Source organism: Lissotriton helveticus, chromosome 3_1 (assembly GCF_964261635.1).
Source record: "Lissotriton helveticus chromosome 3_1, aLisHel1.1, whole genome shotgun sequence".
NCBI classification, from domain to species: domain Eukaryota; kingdom Metazoa; phylum Chordata; class Amphibia; order Caudata; family Salamandridae; genus Lissotriton; species Lissotriton helveticus.
This window is the reverse complement of record NC_136061.1, coordinates 49,986,921-50,006,357: the sequence shown is the minus strand read 5'-3', so window position 1 is coordinate 50,006,357 and position 19,437 is coordinate 49,986,921. Positions and strand designations below refer to the sequence as shown.

At 47.4% G+C, this 19,437-nt stretch overlaps 1 protein-coding gene across 1 annotated transcript in view; it reads right to left on the bottom strand.

Annotated features, from left to right (window-relative positions):
- CFAP65 (cilia and flagella associated protein 65) overlaps nt 1–19,437 on the bottom strand; it is a 621,863-nt gene that overhangs the window by 484,800 nt on the left and 117,626 nt on the right. The window contains exon 8 of the mRNA XM_078679214.1: nt 12,000–12,222. Coding sequence (XP_078535340.1) covers nt 12,000–12,222 — 223 coding nt within the window. The remainder of the gene's footprint in view (nt 1–11,999; nt 12,223–19,437) is intronic.

Sequence of the window (19,437 nt, the reverse complement as noted above, 5' to 3'; positions counted from 1 at the left end):
CTTAACAGGCGGAGTCCCTCTCGGGGGACTCGGCATTAGGTGAGGCCCCACGGGCCTCTGAGCATCCAAGCGCTCGCAATGGAGGGGAGGGGCGGGCACCGGCAATGTGCCCCGACGCCCCTCCTCTCCCTCTCTCCACTCACCGGTCTGTCGGCAACGGTGCCGTGGCCTCCGCTTGCTCTCCGGGGCTCTGCCTCGCTCTAGGGAGCCCCGGGGGGGGGGGGGGTTACGGCCACGATCATCCGTGGCCAAGCAGGAGCGTGGAGTAGGCTCCCGCCGCTTCCTGATTCCTCGGCTCCTCCCCCTATGACGTGGCAGAGGGCTCGGCCGGCTGGGCCAATCTCAGCGCGGCCGGGTGGGATGCCGGCGGCTGCCTTTCTCCGGGGTCAGGGAGAGCTGGGGCCGCGGCGGTGATCTCGTCTAGGCAAAAGGAGGGGTAGGCTCCCTCCGTGAAGAAAATAAGAAATAAAGCGAGGTAGGCACTCGCTGGGGGTCCAGGAACCCTTCACAGAACGTGGCACATGCCGGGTGGGCACCGGCTTGGATAAACAGCGCTCTCAAGCGCTAGGCGTCAAGGGACAGCGCTCCCAGCGCTATAAGTGAAAAATAGAGCGCTCCCAGCGCTACAAGCAGGATAAAGCGCTCCCAAGCGCTAGGAAAGAAATACAGCGCTTCCAGGCGTTAGGAGGGCACAGAAAGCAACAAAGTCCTTTGGCAATCCAGCATCTCAGCAGTCCAGGGGCTGGGCAGGGCTCAGGGAGGCAAGCCTTCCCCTGAGCCCAAGCAGAAGCTCGCCCCTGGCAAGATTCAAGTTGGGAACAAGAACATTTTACAAGAGGTCACAGACTCCTTTTATACAGAGCAATCCTTTGTCTAAAGGTGCAGGGTGGGGGAAGAACCAGTCGCAGCTGGTCTGGGAGTACTGTTGATGGGCTCAACCACCCTCTCTGTTCACTGGCAGGGCTTGGGTCATCAGACGCTCCCCAGGGGGGTGGAGCCAGCATTGTGTGGGGGAAACCCAGCCTAATTCAGGACACAGGTGCACTCCTCCCCAGCCATCAGCATGCTAATCTCACACTCACCACCGGGCAGACCCATCCAGACTTCCTGGAGCCTGGCATGCCAGCCAGCTCCAGCCAATCACGCTCCAGCACCCTCACTGCATACATACATCAATGTCTAGAAGTGGTACTTCCCTACTAGACACATACAAGCCGCACATACCATTGCGCAGCATTCATTCTCACGAGTTCACACATACCAAACTCGAGCCTGCACTCCCCACACATCAGGAACTACCAGGGACACACACATTCCCCATGCATTCCTATGGGAGGGCAGGCCTATCTCACTCCACGCACTCAGAGTGCGCACGCACTTTCCACTGGGACACAGTGAAAGTGCGCAGAAACCAAGACATCACTATTAATTATTTAATAACACCAGGCAAAAAGTTCAGGGGTGAACCTGCCAGATGGGCCAAGTCCAACAATGGTTAATGAACTGCCATATTATAAAGAGAAAGGACAAGAGAAAGAAGTAAATCACATGAAATGGTGGATGGCATCACTGCATCAAGGAACATGTGCATTCACAGGTCCAGTAAGGTGCCTGATCAGGCACACTGGGATAGCAAGCACTTTCTAGTTGAATGATATATTAGTTAAAGCATTACACGATTAGGGGTATCTTAAAAGAATATAAATAATTGTTATGGAGCATCTGTTAACAGAAGTCACAGGTAAAGTGGACCAATCATAAAATAACTAGGAACTTATGCAGAGACGAACAATGGGGAATTGCAATCTAATTTACATTTCATGAACTTGCTTTCTGTAATACACACCCTGTACTATCACTTTGCATATAAGGAGAAATTATTAATCAGCGGACAGAATACGGACCTCAGTGAAGCCTCTAACTAACCTTTCTATTTTAAGGAATTCAGTCAATGGCTCTAGGTAAATCTATAGATAATGTTGGTACCGGGTACAGAACATATTAACAGTGCAATATTTTATCTCGGACCACTCCCTCTGATGGCTTATGATGGAGGTACACCTCCCGGGGGAAACACTTACCGGCACTTCACCCCTGGAACTTTAGAATACCAAGCATAAAAGAAGACCTAGTTGAGGCGACTACCAACTACTTTAAAGAAAATAAAGGGTCGGTGGAGTCAGCCCAGTTGATGTGGGAGGCTGATAAGACAGTAATTAGGGGATGCGGTATTTCGGCCACGGTTGGACATAAAAAAGAAAAGCAGAAGCAATTACTGGCAATCGAAGAAGAGGTTAGCAAGATAGAAGCTGAGCTCGTCTTACTGGATACCCTGTACTCCAGACATAGGTTATTGGTCAAACAAAAAAGAGTATAAAGATTCCGCTGAAGAAGCGCCGAAAATGCAATATCGAGCAACCCAACACCGAATATATGAAATAGGTGATAAAGCCAGTAAACTGTTAGCACGGCTTGATAAACAGGGAATAGGCCAACAGATGGGTGTTTGAGGTTACATCAAACGATGGAACCCTATGTAGAGATAGGCAAGATATATGGGCGAGGCAATACGCCGCAACATACGCCAACATTAACAACACTCACATTATGGCACACTGCAACAACCGCTCTGGGGTGGAATAATAAGATAACATTGGCTACCCTCTACTAGAATCAGCACAGCTGGGGCTACTGGCTAAGCACCCTGGGTTTGATAAATGGGACCTCATCGGACTCTCCAAGCTTCAAAAGGAACATGAATTGGGAGTAGGGGAAACTTTTCGATATTTACAGGTACAAAGCTCACTTTTTAAATCGACACCCAAGGGTACTGAACTCCTGGCCTCTTCCCCCCTGGAAGATAGACTTTTAGATGATTATTTACTGAAAAAAGCAATTTCGCTAACCTATAAGAAGATAATAAATAATATGCCGGATCCCCTGGGGAAACTACGAGCTAGGTGTGTGGAAGATATCGGAGATATGAATGATGAAGAGTGGCAGGAGGAGCTGGCATCCCCCGGTAGGTGGCAATATGCTCTGGATTCCGCCTTACACAATTAAAGGTTTTGCACAAAACATGCTACACAGTACAATATTAGTTGAAATGGGTGTCTCTGACTCCTCGCTCTGTGCTAGAAACTGTGGTCAGATAGGAACTTTTTTACACCAGTGCTGGGATTGCCCGACTATTCAGCCATACTTGGTTAAGATAACGGGAAAAATGTTGACTCTATGTGGTACACAACTGACCGTCTCTCTGCGATGGTGTGGGATGACAATGATTTTACATCTAAAGAAAGAACCTGGATCGCCCTGGGGTTTATGGTGGCAAAACGTAATATTGTAAGGAAGTGGAGGCGGGGGGGGGGGGGGGGGCGACTGTTCCTATACTTAGAGAGTGGGAGGAGGACATGGATTGGTGCATGCAGGCTGAAAGAGGGAATTATGAAGGGAGAGGGTGTCCTAAAAAATCGACAAAGATCTGGGGGTCCTGGAATAAAAGCAGAGGGATGATATGTTTGCTGTTTGAGGATTCGTCCGAACATGGGGAACAATGAGCGGTGGGAACTACTATTCCGTCTACCAATATGTTTGTATCTATTGTATTTGACGTGGACCCTGCAATGTGAAGGAACTGTATTTGTGGACATGTACTGTAACAATGTATCATGGATAATACTCGCTTGCTTCCAATGTTAAATAAAAAGAAATAATAAAAAAAACAGTGCAATATTTACATTGTATTAAGATTCTGTTTGGAAAAGAAGCAAATGTACTTGATGTATTTTAATACATTTTGCAATTCTATTAATGCTCTTTCATGAAACCTCTGGAATTGGGCAAATAATGAGAGAGTGGGGTAGCACGCAATAGGGACTCCACCTTTTACTATTGCTGATAATATAATGAAATGAAACAATATAATTTTCTATTGAACTGAATTTATTTAGAGATATTAAATGCATAGCTGCCTCCAAAAAAATAATAATTAAAGATTTCTTCATGCTCAAGCTTTTAAACATGTAATGCTTGATGATAATCAATTAACCCAGCCATTCATAACAGTTTGACTTCTGTGATCTCCCATTGAATCACTACTGCAAGCCGAGGATCATTACCTAAGCAATTTCTACTCAACACAATACATGTACAAAAAAAAACATAAGCAAGTATACATTAAACAAATATACAAGTCACAAAATAGGTTGTTTCATTCACAGAAAAGATATACAAATATCAAAGTTGTATTTTAATAGGAAGGTTAGAGGTTTTCACAATTTGATTTAGTTTCTAAAGGACGAAGTAATATGCTAGACTCCAGTATATCCCTTTGTCTGTTTTGCTTCTAATGAATGCTTCTTTGGGCAACACTTACCAGCGTTTCAATTGAAGCCACCGATTGTCCATACTATAAGCTGTTTGCTGTACTTGTGCTGCTCCTGCAAGTCACGCTAAGGATACCAACTAAATTTTTAGCCTCCAATTTCAAATCCCTTCCCATTTACATTCATTTTAAAATAGTACATTTTTACTTTTTGCTTCCTTACTTATATATACTTTCTTGATGTATTAATATTATTGAACTGTTTTAAGATTTGGAGACCCCTGGGTAGATTAAGAAACGCTGCACTAAGCTGCAGTAATTTTGGGAATTATGCTTCGGTGATATAAATTGATAAGTAATATAATACATGTTTTTTACTGTGTTGTGCACTATTCCAAGAATAGCACACAGACTCATGTTTTGAGGTATCACAAAATACTCAACATGATGAACCTGTTCTAATGAAAAAAAGAGGGATGTTAGATTATTCCTCTAGCCTACGAAGTTAAATGGCCCATATCTGAGTGAGCAGAGAATCTGTTTAGATATGCTACATAGGGGGAGGAGCTTGGCGGGCATCCGAGATGGCCGCGTGAGCACAGCGCTCTCCGGACCCCCGCCGCTCCCGGCATGATATCCTGAACATATCCTGACTTTTCACGAGGATTTGTGTAGAGGAAGCTGGGCTGATCGTCCTGGAACTTTCGGAATTTGATTCTGACCCGGGGTGCCGGAGTTAAGGTGAGTCGAACTTTTGGGATCCGCCCTTGAGGTACGCCCGGGACTGGGTGAGGCTCTGTGGCCGTCTTGGAGTTGAACAACAGCGGCAGGGGGATTGGACTTGTGGGTCCCCCTCTTAAGTTTCGGTTTCGATTCTGCCTCAGACTGAGACATCTGGCAGGGGAGTCTGGCCTGGGCTGGGTCCGGGGCATGAGACGGCTGTCGGGCCTTTGGCTGGCTTATTCTCCTGTCTGATTGGCTTTATCCTGGTGGTACCCTTTTGGCGGCTCTTTGATCCCGAAGCCTTATCTTCCTGTGCCCATTCCATCGAGCCTGGTGAATCTCTTTGTGACGCAGTTTCCAACATGGCGGGCAGAGGGGACCGAGAGACACGGAAGACCAAGACACCCCTGCGCGGGGGCCCGGTCCAGTCTAACGTTATGGACCGTTACACCCACTCGAAGGGGTCCCCCGGAGCCGCCCTGCCCGGTCCAAGTGCTGCTGACCACATCGTGGACGGGTCAACGGAGCCGTCCTTGCAGGACATCATGGGCGCCCTTTCTGGCATGAGGGAGACGATAGGCCAACAATACGAGGCCATGGCCCACAAAATCGACACCGTGGCCATTGATGTGAACTTGATTCGAGCCGACCTATCGAAAACCAATGAGAAGGTGAAATCATTGGATCTCAAGTCATCCAGCCTCACGGCGGACGTCTCGGAGATACAGACGGAGATTGGTAATCTCCGTAGGGTGAACGATTTCATGACCCGGCGCTTGGAGGACTTTGAGAACAGGGCACGTCGCTGTAATGTGCACGTGGTTGGCGTTCCGGAGAATCCAGAACCTCACTCTGTTGATCTCCTGGTTGAGGACCTGATCCAAAACTATCTCTCTCCGTCTGGACTGAGTAAATTTTTCGCAGTAGAGCGTGCCCATCGAGTTCCGGGGGGCCAGGGTAAGCCAGGTGCCCCGCCGAGGCCTATTGTTGCGAAACTCTTCCATTATAGGGATCGGGACGCTATCCTGCAAGCATCACGTGTGAAGGGCCCGGTGGCCTTTGAGAACGCCACAGTGAACTTTTATCCGGACTTTTCTCAACAGGTCCAGAAACAGCGTATGGGCTTCCGTGGTGTCAAGAAGCGTCTTCGGGACATGGAGTTACGCTACGCTATGCTGTTTCCAACCAGGCTGCGAGTGGAGTACAATGACCGAACCTTTTTCTTTGATCGGCCAGATTCTGTGAACGACTGGCTGGACTCTCTGCCTGGCCGACCTCCTGCGACTGAGTCCGACGCCCACCCGGGTGGTGCTGAGGGTGGTGTGGAGAGCTGAACAATTCGTCTACGCCTGAGCCCTCGTATAGAGTAAACTCTTCCGGGATTCTATGCCTAAGTGCCTCTGCTGTTTGTGTGTTTTCCTCGTCATCTGTCTTGATCGGGGTGGCGGGTGGGCCAGAGCCTTTCCTCCTCCGGGGTCTTTTTGTAGAATGGGGGTTCTTGGGCGACAGGCACACTGCATGTTGGGGTGGCTTTTTAGCATTTTGCAGGGGTGGGGGGTGTTTTCTTGATTGTTGGGGGGTGGGTGGTTGGGAAGTTCGATGTTTGTGTGTTATGTTCTCAAGGCGACTTTATCTTGCTACTGATGGTTTTTATGTCATGCTCATGGAGGAGGGATTTCGGCGTTGCTGTGTGGGATGGGGGGTAGCGGGTTGAGGTTTGTTTCGTGGAATGTTAATGGTCTGGGGGATCGTATTAAGCGGAGTGTGGTGTTGAAATGTTTACGACGTTTATCTCCAGATATTGTTTTTCTGCAGGAGACTCATTTGGTGGGCAATACTTGTCGTGCGATGAATAGGTGGGGCTATCGCCTTGCCGCACATTCGGGGTTTACCACGGGTTCCAGGGGGGTGGGTATCCTTGTTTGGGCTTCCCTCCCCCTAGCTATTGATGATGTGATCCTTGATGATCGGGGGCGATATGCTGTCCTCGTGGGTCGTTATGAGGGTCGTACCCTCTCCTTATTTGCTGTTTATGTGCCCCCCGGCCTGCAGACTTCTACCTTTTCCGATTTGGGCCGTGTTTTGTTGGACCTCCCTAATAGTACTCTCTTCATTGCAGGTGACTTTAATTCTGTGTTCTCCGGTCTACACGATCGCCACCCCCCTAGGGACACTCCTTCGGCCCAACAGTGGCTGGGTGGGTTTCTGGACACGTTTGGCTTGGTGGATTGCTGGAGGCTTATGCATCCTACTCAGCTTCAATACACTTTCCACTCTGGGGCCCATGGGAGTTTGTCTAGACTGGATTATTTCCAGATGCCTGCGGCCCAGTCGCCGGCGGTGCGTGAGATTAGACACCTCCCCCGGGGCATTTCCGATCATTCTCCGCTCTGGCTTTGTTTTGAGATGGGGGTGGAGGCGGCGGGCCGGGTTGCTCCTATAAACCCATGGTACCTTACCTCCCCCGAGACCCGCAACCTTTTGACTAAGTCTTTGGACGCCTATTTTTTGGACAACGAGGGATCCGTTTCCTCTGCGATATCCCTGTGGGAGGCCTTTAAGACAGTGATTCGTGGACAGGCCCTTTCCCTTATTGTTGAATCCAAGAGGGCGAGGGATCGGGTGGTGGTGGACCTCGAGAGGGAGATTGCTGACAGGGAGGCTGCCTTAGAGTCGGAAGTCACATCTGATAAACTCCATGCCCTGGGTCTGAAACAATTTGCTTATAAGTCTTTGGTCACGGATGCGGCCAAACAGATGTTCCGGGAGCAACAGGGTCGTCTGTATGATGTGGGGGACAAGGCGGGCAAATTATTGGCGTGGTTGGATAAGAAGGAGAGGGCGAATCGTGTGGTGCCCGTGATTCAATCATCGAATGGTGTGAGAGTGACGGACCCGATTGGAATAGTTGCATGTTTTGCTGAGTATTTTCGTGTGGTTTATACCCCTGTGTCTGGACGGGATGTTGCTGACTCTCGCTTTCTGTTGCGCGATATAGCTTTGCCCAGTGTCTCCGATTTAGATTGTAAATCGTTGGAGTCCCCTTTTACTACTGACGAGATAGCTACTGCCATTCGCTCACTCCGTTCGGGCAAAGCCTTGGGCCCGAACGGGTTGCCAATCGAACTGTACAAGCTACGTCCTGATAAGGTGGCGCTCTATCTTCGCGACATGTTTTTGTAGTCCCGGGAACGGGGTGTTCTCCCGTATGATCAGCGTCTGGCTACGATAGTCGTAATTCCCAAAGACGGTAAACCGCGGGACCTTTGTTCGTCTTATAGGCCCATTTCCTTGTTAAACGTTGAGCCCAAGGTCCTGGCTAAGCTCCTGGCGACCCGCCTCTTGACGGTCATTAGTGACTTGGTTCATCCGGATCAATCCGGATTTATCCCCCATCGCAACACGGCTCTTAACCTACGTCGTCTCCACGGTGCTGTTGCGAGGGCGGGGCTTCTGACGGAACCGGCCATTTTGGCCTCGTTGGATGCCTCGATGGCTTTTGACACAGTGGAGTGGCCCTATCTTTGGGCTGCTCTTGAAAAATTTGGTTTTGGTCCTGAGTTTATCGGTTGGGTGAAGTTGTTATACGCTGAACCCTTAGCGCAGGTAGTGGTGAACGGTAGAGTTTCTGTCCCCTTCTGCCTTGGTAGGGGGACCCGTCAGGGTTGCCCCTTGTCTCCGTTGCTTTTTGCGCTCGCCCTAGAACCGTTAGCTGCGTGGCTTCGATGGGAGCCTTCACTCAAGGGGATCCGTTGGTCACCGGACTTTGAGGACCGCGTCTCACTTTACGCGGATGACATTCTTTTATATCTTACTTCCCCGCGTAAATCTCTAAATGTTTTATTTGATGTTCTTACCTCGTTTGGAGCTAACTCGGGCCTAGTTATTAATTGGGCTAAGTCCTGCGTGTATGTTCTTTCGGGTGTTTTGCCCCCATTGCCGGACAGATTTCCTATCCAGGTGGTCCAGTCTGGCTTCCAGTATTTGGGGATCTTTATTACGCTGGACTCCTCACTCCGATTCGAGCGCAATCTCCTCCCCCCGCTTCTTAGACTGCGACTAGATGTGGCCCGTTGGCGTAAGCTGCCCCTGTCTCCTCTGGGCAGGGAGGCCCTGTTTAAAATTATGTCCTTGCCGCGGTTCCTCTACGCACTTCAGAATTCTTATGACGACGTTCCCGCTACCTATTTCCGAGAGATCGAGAGTCTTCAAAGACAACTGATCTGGGACGGGCGTCCACGTATTGCCCTTGCGAAACTCACCATCCCTTGGTATGACGGGGGCATGGCGCTCCCCGACATCAAGAGATATTACTGGGCTGCCCAGCTGTCTGCCATCAACCACGCGATGTATTCACCGGGTCGGGATCCAGCCTTTGAGATGGATAGGCTCCAGCTGCCGGGAGGGGACTTTAATAGAGCGCTTTATTCTAGATCGGCCGGGCGCCATCTTGTGGGCCCGTCCAGGATCGCAGTCACTGTGTGGCGCGCCGCACATGTGAGTTTGGACTGGGAGAATCGATTGACACTGGCGACGCCGCTTTATGCCTCTGAACGTTTGGGGTGTCTCTGGTCTACTAAGGGATTCGACCGCTGGGATATGATTGGGATATGTAAGGTGGGTGATGTCTGTGCGAAAGGTAGCGTGAAGTCATTCCAGACCCTTAAGGCAGAGTACGACTTGAGTGATAGAGAGTTTTTTCGGTATCTGCAGGTCCGGCATGCCCTGGCCCCAGTTCTAACTCCTGGTGTGACCCTGCCCGAGTCTTCCCCCCTTGAAGATCGTATACTAGATGGACACCTGCCTGATAGTACTATCTCCCTTATTTATAAAAAACTGATTCATAGTCGCGCCGACCTGTTGGTCCGCCTTAGGGAGCTGTGGGTCGGTGACGGATTGGAATTGGATGACGAGGATTGGCAGTCAGCACTCTCTTCTCCTAAGGAGGTAGCCATTCCTGCCCGTCTTCGTTTGGTGCAACTTAAGATCCTCCACCGCGTGTATGTAACTGGTCCGCGCCTGGTTGTAATGGGTTTTTCCCCGGATGGCTTATGTAAGCGTGGCTGTGGGGTGAGTGCTACCTTTATGCATATACTTTGGGAGTGCCCGTTGGTGGCGGCCTACTGGATTGATGTACTTGATGTGATGACTGTCGTGACTGGTGTTGCCCTGCGGCCTGAGGCCCGACGATGCCTGTTGAACGTGTGGGAACCCACAGATTATTCTGTGGCCCAGACCAGATGGGCAACTTTGGGGTACATGGTCGCGAAGCGGGACATTGCGCAACTTTGGGGCGCATCCAGACCTCCGGACGTTTCGGTGTGGGAGGATAACATGGACTGGTCCATGTTTCGAGAGAAGACCGTCTATGTGGCTAGGGGCAGACCCAGGGCGTGGACTAAAATTTGGGGTCAGTGGAATGCATATCGTGGAGACATTTGTACCCCTCCCTTGGTTGACACATCCGATGTTACCCTGTCTCCCTAGGCTGACGTTCCCGAAATCTTTCATTCTCTTTTTAAGATTTTCCTGTCCTCCCTGCTGCCCCCCCCCCCCCCCCCCGGCCTTGCCGAGTCTCATTGATTTACCTTTGTCTTCCTGATTAGTGGACTTCCCCTCTGTCATCTGAGCTGACGTGATTGCTACATTCGCCTTGTTTTGGTTTGTTATTTTAATGTTTAAGAAAAAAAACTGTTGTGTCCTGTCATATGTTTTGTGCAATATTTAATCTGTGATTTGGGCCTGGCCACGGAGATTACTGTTTACCGCATGGTACGTGCTTTGCAAATTAGCGGCCAGCCCGTGTGGTTGTAGACCCATCTCTGTACTTTTTATCTGATTGCTCAATAAAAGTTTTTAACCCAAAAAAAAAAAAAGAAATGCTACATAATCAAAATTCTGTGTGTTGAACTACCACGACCACAAGGAAAAAGACTGGAAGGAAAGAGGTTACCTTGTAATAGCAATCTGGTGTTCCGAATTCAATCAGTCAAGTTTTGGAACAGGTAACAGCGTTTAGTCACCCTAATCCTGTATTTTTATGCACTATATAATTTGTTGACCAATTTGCTGGCTGATTGAGGCTTCAACATATGTGATACACTTGGCTTGTGTTTTAACCCCTTAATTGCTGCCGTCGGCCAACGGTCGTCACGGCCACTACCTCCCCAGTGCTGCGCACGACCGTTGGACGTCCATTCAGCACTAGTTCCAATGGACAGCGCAGCACTGGGGAGGTCTATTTACAACGCTTTAAAGGGGTTAAAGGCTCAGGTGCATTGTTTTTTTAGAAAGATACAGATTTGGTAAGAGCTATGTTTATGATTGAAATACTTTCAAATGTAGATATTGCGTTGCTTTAATTGTGATATATAGGTACTAGAAACAACGCCTGTCTTCCTTAAGAGGAACATGTCTAAGACTACCATTTGCTTTTTTTCAAATTAGATATTTGCTCAAACTGAAATTGTCAGAAGTTTGAACATACTGCTCCAAGGGTCTACTAATAAACCATTGAAGAAATTAATTGTTGGGCACTGGCTGAGCAAATTCATCCCATCTCTACCAACGTGCCTTAATTCAGTCTGGATGGTGAGGCTTCTTAATGTCAATTCTGCTGACACTCTGCTAAGGTGTTAAATAATGAAGATAAGAGAAACACGTTTGGACTGGAGAAGTCTAGAAAACTAGACACATGCCCATCTTCATAGAGCCACCGATAAAGATTGCCATTGCTTCAAATGACACAGGCTTTAACCCAGTTCCCTATACGTTGAAGTTGCAATTATTAGTGCCACCTTCTGACAACACAGTCATGCCTGTGAACAACCATTATTCAAATGTCTTCAAAAGCTTGGAGCCCAACAAAAATGTTACGAGTCTTCGATCATTCTCGTTTTAGCTAAGAAACTTTTCACTGGCTTCGACATAGTCGTCTTGTGCTACCTACCGTAACTCCACCCAGTCGCCTTCAGGACCGTTTTGGTGATGTCCCCAATGGGGATTACAAAGAAGTAATCCACACTTTCTACACCGACTATCTGAGGTCGGAAGGAGAAAGCAACCTTCAGTGTGCCGTTGGCAGGAACCACTGAATGGGGCGTGTTGCAAGCGAAGACGCGGTGGTGTGATGAAGACACGTTTTCTCTCTCGATGTGGAAAGGAGCGTTCACCTGGAACAACAGCATTCAACATGTTATTTACATTGTTGCCATTGTTACTTACAAAGCAATAGCAAGTTCAATATGTAACATAGACACTCAGATAGTCTCTTGTTTTTTTTAAACAACTTTATTGAGAAGATGACAAGATGCTACAGGGCACTAGCAACATTTTACAATAAAGTGAGTTCCCTCAAAACAAGCAAGTGGCAGTCCAGTGCATCTGGTAGGTCCATTGTCAGCTCCTTTATACAGCTATAAACTTGAGTAATGTGTGCCAGCAATTTGAGCCCTGTAGCTCCAAAGTAAAACGTGAAAGAAAAAAGGGAAAGAAAAGAATAGAAAAAGGCAAGAGCGTGAGGGTGAGAGGGAGGAAGAGGAGGGGAGAGGGGTGCTAGCCTCACAGAAGAGGCGGCACCCCACTCCGCCTCTTCGGCTGTTTGGATAGTGCACAGGTTGAGGAAGTCCGGTTCAATGCATTCACACAGTGTTATGAGGTGGGTCGGCAGGGGCCAGTGGGTGAGCGCTGAGATAGCCTTGCAGTGGTTCCCATATGTCTCTAGGTCGAGAACGACGCATGGGCATGAGCTCCCAATAGTTAGTCAGCTGGCCTTGGGAGAATGCTGCATCACCTATCCAGTCGGTCAGGCGAGGGTAGTGCCTCCTGTCTCAGCATATGGCTATCCGCCTTTTGGCAAGTAACAGGAGCAGAGCCGCCAGCTTCCGTTGAGGGCCCGGGACATGTCGCACATAGCTTAAGAGTGCAGTTAGAGGGGAAAGTTCATCCAATATTCAAGCATTTCATTCAGTGCATCAAAAATACATGTCAAGAAACCTGCGATTATTGGACAGGACCAGGACCAATGCAGAAAATCAGCTTCAGGCCCCCGGCAGCGCACACACCCTGCATCATCCCTCAGACCTACTCTATGCAGCCATGTGGGAGTTCTGTAGATACCGTGCAGGAACTAAAATAGAATTAGCCGCAATCTGTAGTTAGGAGATAAGTCCTTGGCTTGCGCAGCAATGGGCCCATTGTTCATCTTCTATGGGGGTCCCCAATAGCTCCTCCCAAACGTTAGGCACAGCAAGCACACAGATAGGCACAGCTCACTCCATGCCAGCATACAGACGAGTGATTACCTTACGCGGCGATGGATTGGTTAAAAAAATTCTCCAGTACCTGAAACGTGGGGGGTACCGACGGGAATGTGTTGTATCTCGCCCTCAGCTTTGCATGGAGCTGGAAGTAAATCATTTTGTCGAGAAGGCCACAACCCTCTGCCGCAAGAGCGGCGGCCATGTCAGTGAAAATCCAGCCAGGGAACACATCCCCCATTATGCGGATACCGAGCCTGTCGAGCCTTTTAGAAATTGGAGATCCGGGTGGCGCGGCAGGAGGACCGAGGGAGAGTACATCTTTCTTAAGCGAGCCTTGCAGGGCAGTTCTCTCTTAGCCCAAAGTGTGTAGCTAACGGTGTTCACCGCTGCGCATGTTCTGGGCTGCAGCCTATACAATACCATGCTCAGCGGTGTTGCAGCAGCACGGTCGCGCTCGGGTACCACATGAGCCGTGAATGGGGTGGGGAAAATCGCTTGGTAGCTGAACTGGGCCTGGGCACAATTGTAATAGAGCTCCATATCGGGTGCTCCCAGACCTCCCTGCTCAAAGGGCAGAGTGAGGATCCCCCACGAATTCCTGGGCTGCTTACCCACCCAGGCAAGCATGATTAGGTTGGAGCGCAATCGTCGCTTAAAACCGGAGGTGAGAGGGATCGGGAGATTAGCAAATACAAGAACTTGAGGAATACAACCATCTTGACGATGGGTAATCGCCCGAGGAGGGAGAGCGAGAGCGAGAACTAGTGCCCAATCCAGCTCTTCACCAGTCGAAAAGCACTTCCATAGTTGCACTGCCACAGCTCATCAGTCTTTTGGCTCAGCCAGACCTCGAGGTACTTCACTGGGCCGAGAGCCCAGCTCACGGGGTAGTCTGCCTGGAACCTGTCTGTGGCTGCCTTAGCAGGAAAATTAGCAATTTCCCCCAGTTGATAGCAAACCCAGAGAGACGGCCGAATGTATGATTTCTCTAATTCAGGGGTCTAAATTGACCGCAGGGTGCTTGACGTATAAGGTGATGTAATCTGCTTAAAGGGACACAAGGATCACCCTGGAAATGAACGCAAGACCGAGATGGGCACGGTGCTGCCACAGCCGGGCTGCCCATGGCTCAATCGCGATAGCGAAAAGCAGAGGTGACAGCGGGCACCCCTGCCGTGTGTCACGAGATACGGGGGGCGGGATACAATGAAATTGAGGCAGAGAGGAGTATAGGAGGGCAATCAGTTTCAAGAATTTAGTGCTGAGACCTAGCTGGCTCAGGAGGGCATACAAATATGGCCCCTCTAAAGTGTCGAAGGCCTTAGTGGCATTAAGGAAAACCGCCGCCACTGGCATCGCGGGGTCGATCTCCTGCATAGTGGCAAAAAGGTGCGCAGGTTGTGTGAGGTGGATCGCGCGGGGATGAAACCGCTCTGATCAGGTCCTAACACTAAGGGAATAAGAGGGAGCAAAGGCCCAGCAATGAGCTTCACAAGAATTGTATTGTCCAGGTTGATCATTGACAGGGGTCTATAGGAATCACAGACGAGTGGGGCCCTGTCTGGTTTCAAAATGGTGACGATTAGTGCCTCCCTGAGTGTGGGAGGAAGCTCCCCACAGCATCTCAGCTTGGACTGTGGGCTGGCCCACTGCCACGTCACCGATCGGTTTACAGAGCTTGCAGATATAATCGCTGGCCCAACGTCTCTTGAGAAGGCCGACAAATGTTTTATCTGCCCGGTTGCCATCACCATATCTCCGGGCACGAGTCTCCTTCCCCAGGTAAAGTGTCTCCCTAATGGCCGCCTCTTCAAACTTGACCATCTTATCTCTGATATTTGCCAGAGTCTTCCACTGAATAGTGACAAATATAAATACTTGGGTGTCATATTAGATGCGAGGGGCACATTTACGAACCGGTGCGCTGCACAAGAGAGAAGGAACAATTCTTTAACTGCAGCATTTGCTGCCCTCCGGAAAAGCTTAAAAGGGCTGTCCCTCAAGCCACTATTACAAGTTAGGTCAGTTGAACATGTTCCATCTCTGACATATGGCATGGAGATTCTAAGAGGGAAGGCTGATAACATCATAGTTAAGCTTGTGACAGGAACCTACCATCGTCTGTTTAATCTTCCTCAGCAGGCATCGCCATGACAAACTCGATTAGAGTTTGGGCTTAAAAGACAGAATTTAAACAGCCTAGGGGCATATTTGAAATTCTGCCACAAACTTAGAAATTATAATAATACTACACTTTTGACAGTTGTTTGGGAGGCTATAAGTGATCGTAGACACGCGCAGGCCCATGAATATTTCAACTTGGCTTTAGCTACGTTCAAGGCAGAAAAACTATGGGCCTTACCCCAATCTCATGCAGCATTTAACAGAGTCATCAATGGTTGTAGTAAAACAATGTCATCACTATTGGATAGAGAGGCGTTGGCAAAAAGATCCCATGTGTAGATAGTAATTGCATCATATGGCAGGCTATCCTCACAGAAGTATCTAGGGGACCTGAATGGTCTAAATACTAAGTTGAAGTTCTTGAGACTACGGCTTGGCAGTTTTCAATTTCGCAGTGACGCATCATCTTGGAAAAAGCTGAGTAGTGAAAATTCATGCAGCCTAAGCAATTACAAGAGAGAAGACATTTGCCATATAGTTTGTAGTTGCCCAGTGTTAATGGCTGAACGCAGAAGTGTTTTAAGGCAGGATTTTAATCGGAAAATTATACAAACATGCCATCAAGCAGTAATAGCCTGCTTGCTGGGAGAAGTTTTACAATTTACTGGCAGATTCTCAAAGTCTGTAGATATAGCAGAGGGGAAACTGATTAACAGTGCCCAGTAAAGAGCTCTTTTTTTGTTTAAATGTATTTATTGCTTTTCATGTTTTATATAGAGTACACATCCACTCCGATATTACATAACTGTGCAGGGTTTTTTTCGGACCCCTCGTCCGATTGTACTGGTGTGTTTTACACAATAATAAGTCTAAGAGGTTGTACATAACAATATTTGTCCATAATAACAAAATGTTGTTTTCTCTTAGATAAAAGCTTGCAACACAACATAACTTCAAGCAGCTCTTACTGTTATTATTCTATTAATACACACAAAAAATAAATTAAAAAACCATCCAGTAGGTTAGAAAAATCAGTTATTTAGCAGGGCAGGTGAACATTAGACAATTGGCGCGATGTTCCCAATATACGAGTAATTGGAATATCCTGAAATAATTAGGGTTTAGCATTGGCAAGCCATGTGAGGATTTTTTATAACAGGTAGCTTGTAACCCAAAGTTTTGCACGTGGCAGGTACGCTCGGTAATTCTAGGTGTCAAAAAGAATCCTATTCTGACCCTCTGTATGACACACATTAGTAATTGGTTAGATTCACTCATAATGTACAGCAAGTGAGTAATGAATAGATCAAATGGGGTATTTCAGACAAGAGGAAACAGTTGGCAGGCTGTGTTATCAGCAAATGTACTTACATTTGTTTATTTTATATTTTTTTAATTAGATAAATTGAGTATTTTTATTGCAGGACTAATCCTTATTTTTATCATGCTTGTTCTAAAATAATGGTTCAATAATGGTAATCCGAATGAAATGTGTATAAATGTGTCTTATTATAAGTTTTTATTAACTGAACAATATATTTTCATTCATTCATTGTTATACCCATAGTCTAAACCTCAGGCACTAAGCCCACAATGTTGCATGTCTTTTAACTGCAACTCAAGCCACCATATTAAAAAATACACAATCAGTGATGGCTGAAGCAGTTCATTAGGAGTTACTGGCAAAGGAGTTTGAACTCTTCTAGAAGGTATCTAGTCTCAGTTTGGTGGTTCTAAAGCAACAAAACTAGAGCTACTTCATATGCATCCCAATTTTTTGCATCCTTGAAAGCCCTATGGGATCAATGGAATTATGAACTATGCGACACAGGTGGAGCTTGGCCGCGGGTAAATTAGCTGCTTCCACATAGAGGTCTGTGACAGCACCCAGAGCTGGGATAGAAACAGAACTAAGGAAGCACAAATCCATTCATTTTAGCTTTATTAGTGCAACAAAACAATGATGAGGACATGAAAACTCTAATTTGTGGGGCGGTGACATCAAACCTTCAACTTCCATGCTACCCCTGCCTGCTGTTAAAACAGTGATAATGAGAGCTCTGAGTGGTGGGCTTGGAGTACGTGCCATGACACTTAGAGCTGCGTAGATGCATTCTATTTCCTGAAGGATAGCAACATTTAGGAGTCCACTGCCTGTGACTTTTTTGACTTGCATGTTCTGAGATTAAACTGTGGGGAGAAATAGTAACTTCCTCCTCTGTTCTGGAACTAGAACAGAGAACAAGAGGGACACTGGGTTCGCTATGTCAGAGGCACCCTGACTGGAAAACCGTCCACGTATGAGTAGGGAGCAGAGATTCTCCATCTCGCAATTGGGGACGATCAGCTGCTTCATATAGCTGCTCCACAGTCATGTAAAATCAGCATTGTGACAGATAGACATTTGGCATCATAATCTGAGTTATTCCTGGCTTTGACGGAATCCTCTGCACACTGAATTCCGAGCACCCCTTAAACAAGCATCCTAAAATACTCATGGAGGTAGTGACACTCTAAAGTGAGAAGAACAGAGTTCTTTGACTACAGTGGGTTGCCTTTTGACTCTAATTACGAACAACAATTACTGTTTAGTAGCCATCAAATCTGACCGTTGATGTTTCGGAGTCTCTTTCTGCTAAGGGATATCCTTCTTTCTTTGTTCTGCCTGTTGCAGAGACTAGGCTTGTCTTTGTGAGTGGCTTGAGAACTAACACAAAGCAAGAGCCTGACTGTGTTTTGAATGACCCTGAGTATACTGTGAAAGGAAAATCTTACACTTGTGCTTCTGCACAGAAGTAATCCCTGTATTGTGGCCTACTATTTGCTTGTCAGTTGTCCTCAATATCTTCACAACGGCTGCCTACATAACTCTGTTCTTTCAGAGGTCATCACTGTCAACGGATCAACAAACACTACTCTTGCACCCAAAGAGCTTAAAGGTGTAGTTGAAGCTATTATGAGACAGATTACTGCAGTCAAGACCTCAGTTGGATCTGTGGAGAATAAGAACTTAGATGTCTCTTTTGGAACGCCTTTACAATCTTGGGGTCCCTAACTGTGCCCTAAAATTGTTTCAATGTTTTCTGACCAACCAGCCACTGCAGATCTATCTACCCTATCCCATATCCTCTACCTATCATCTAAAAAATGGGGTCCCTGAAGGAGCGTACTCGAGTTTTACAGATATATATATCTGACCCAGTTAGATCTGTTGGTTCATACCTTCTGCATACAATGGGCACTTGATCTGCTCAATCAACATCAACTCTTCATCACACAGGGATACATTTAAAGCCTGCAAGCAGGCAGTCATAGCATGGATGCAAAAAATCTGCCTTAAACTCAACTCGGGTAAGACAGAGGTTATCAACTTAGGCAAAGCCAAACTCCGTTGATATCCTGCTTGACGGTTCTCCTCTCCCCACTTCCTCGGCCTGAAATTTGGGCATAAAAACTATAAATACACTATCAATTGAACTTCATATTAATGCTGCCTCCTACTTCTCCTTTCCAAAAGTCATCAGGATCATGAAAATTCTAGACATCCCTCGCACCGCGTATGTAAAAAGGTGGTCCTTGCCCATAATTACACCACGTTTGGGTTATGTCAATGTTCTGTACACCGGCCTACCTCATTATATCACTCATTGCTTTGTGATCATAAAGAATGCTGCAGCAAGGCTGATTCTAAACACTTCCATTTAGCACCACAGCTCTGAGAATGTTAAATAAACTCCATTAGCTCCTAATCACAAACCAAGTCAAGTTCAATAGCTTTTAGGGCATGGATAACATAGGCCCCCTTCTATCTTTAGCTGGTATTTCAAATCTAACCCCCCAGTGGTTCTGTTAGATCAGCAGAGTCAGATCATCTTGTCATAATCCCATGCATTAAGCAGGCAGGACAAGAAGAACGCGCTGCAGATTTTTTAGCCTCAAGATACTGGGACGCCCTCCCAAGACAGCTACATTTAATCACCTCTGAAGCATTTTTTTCACAGA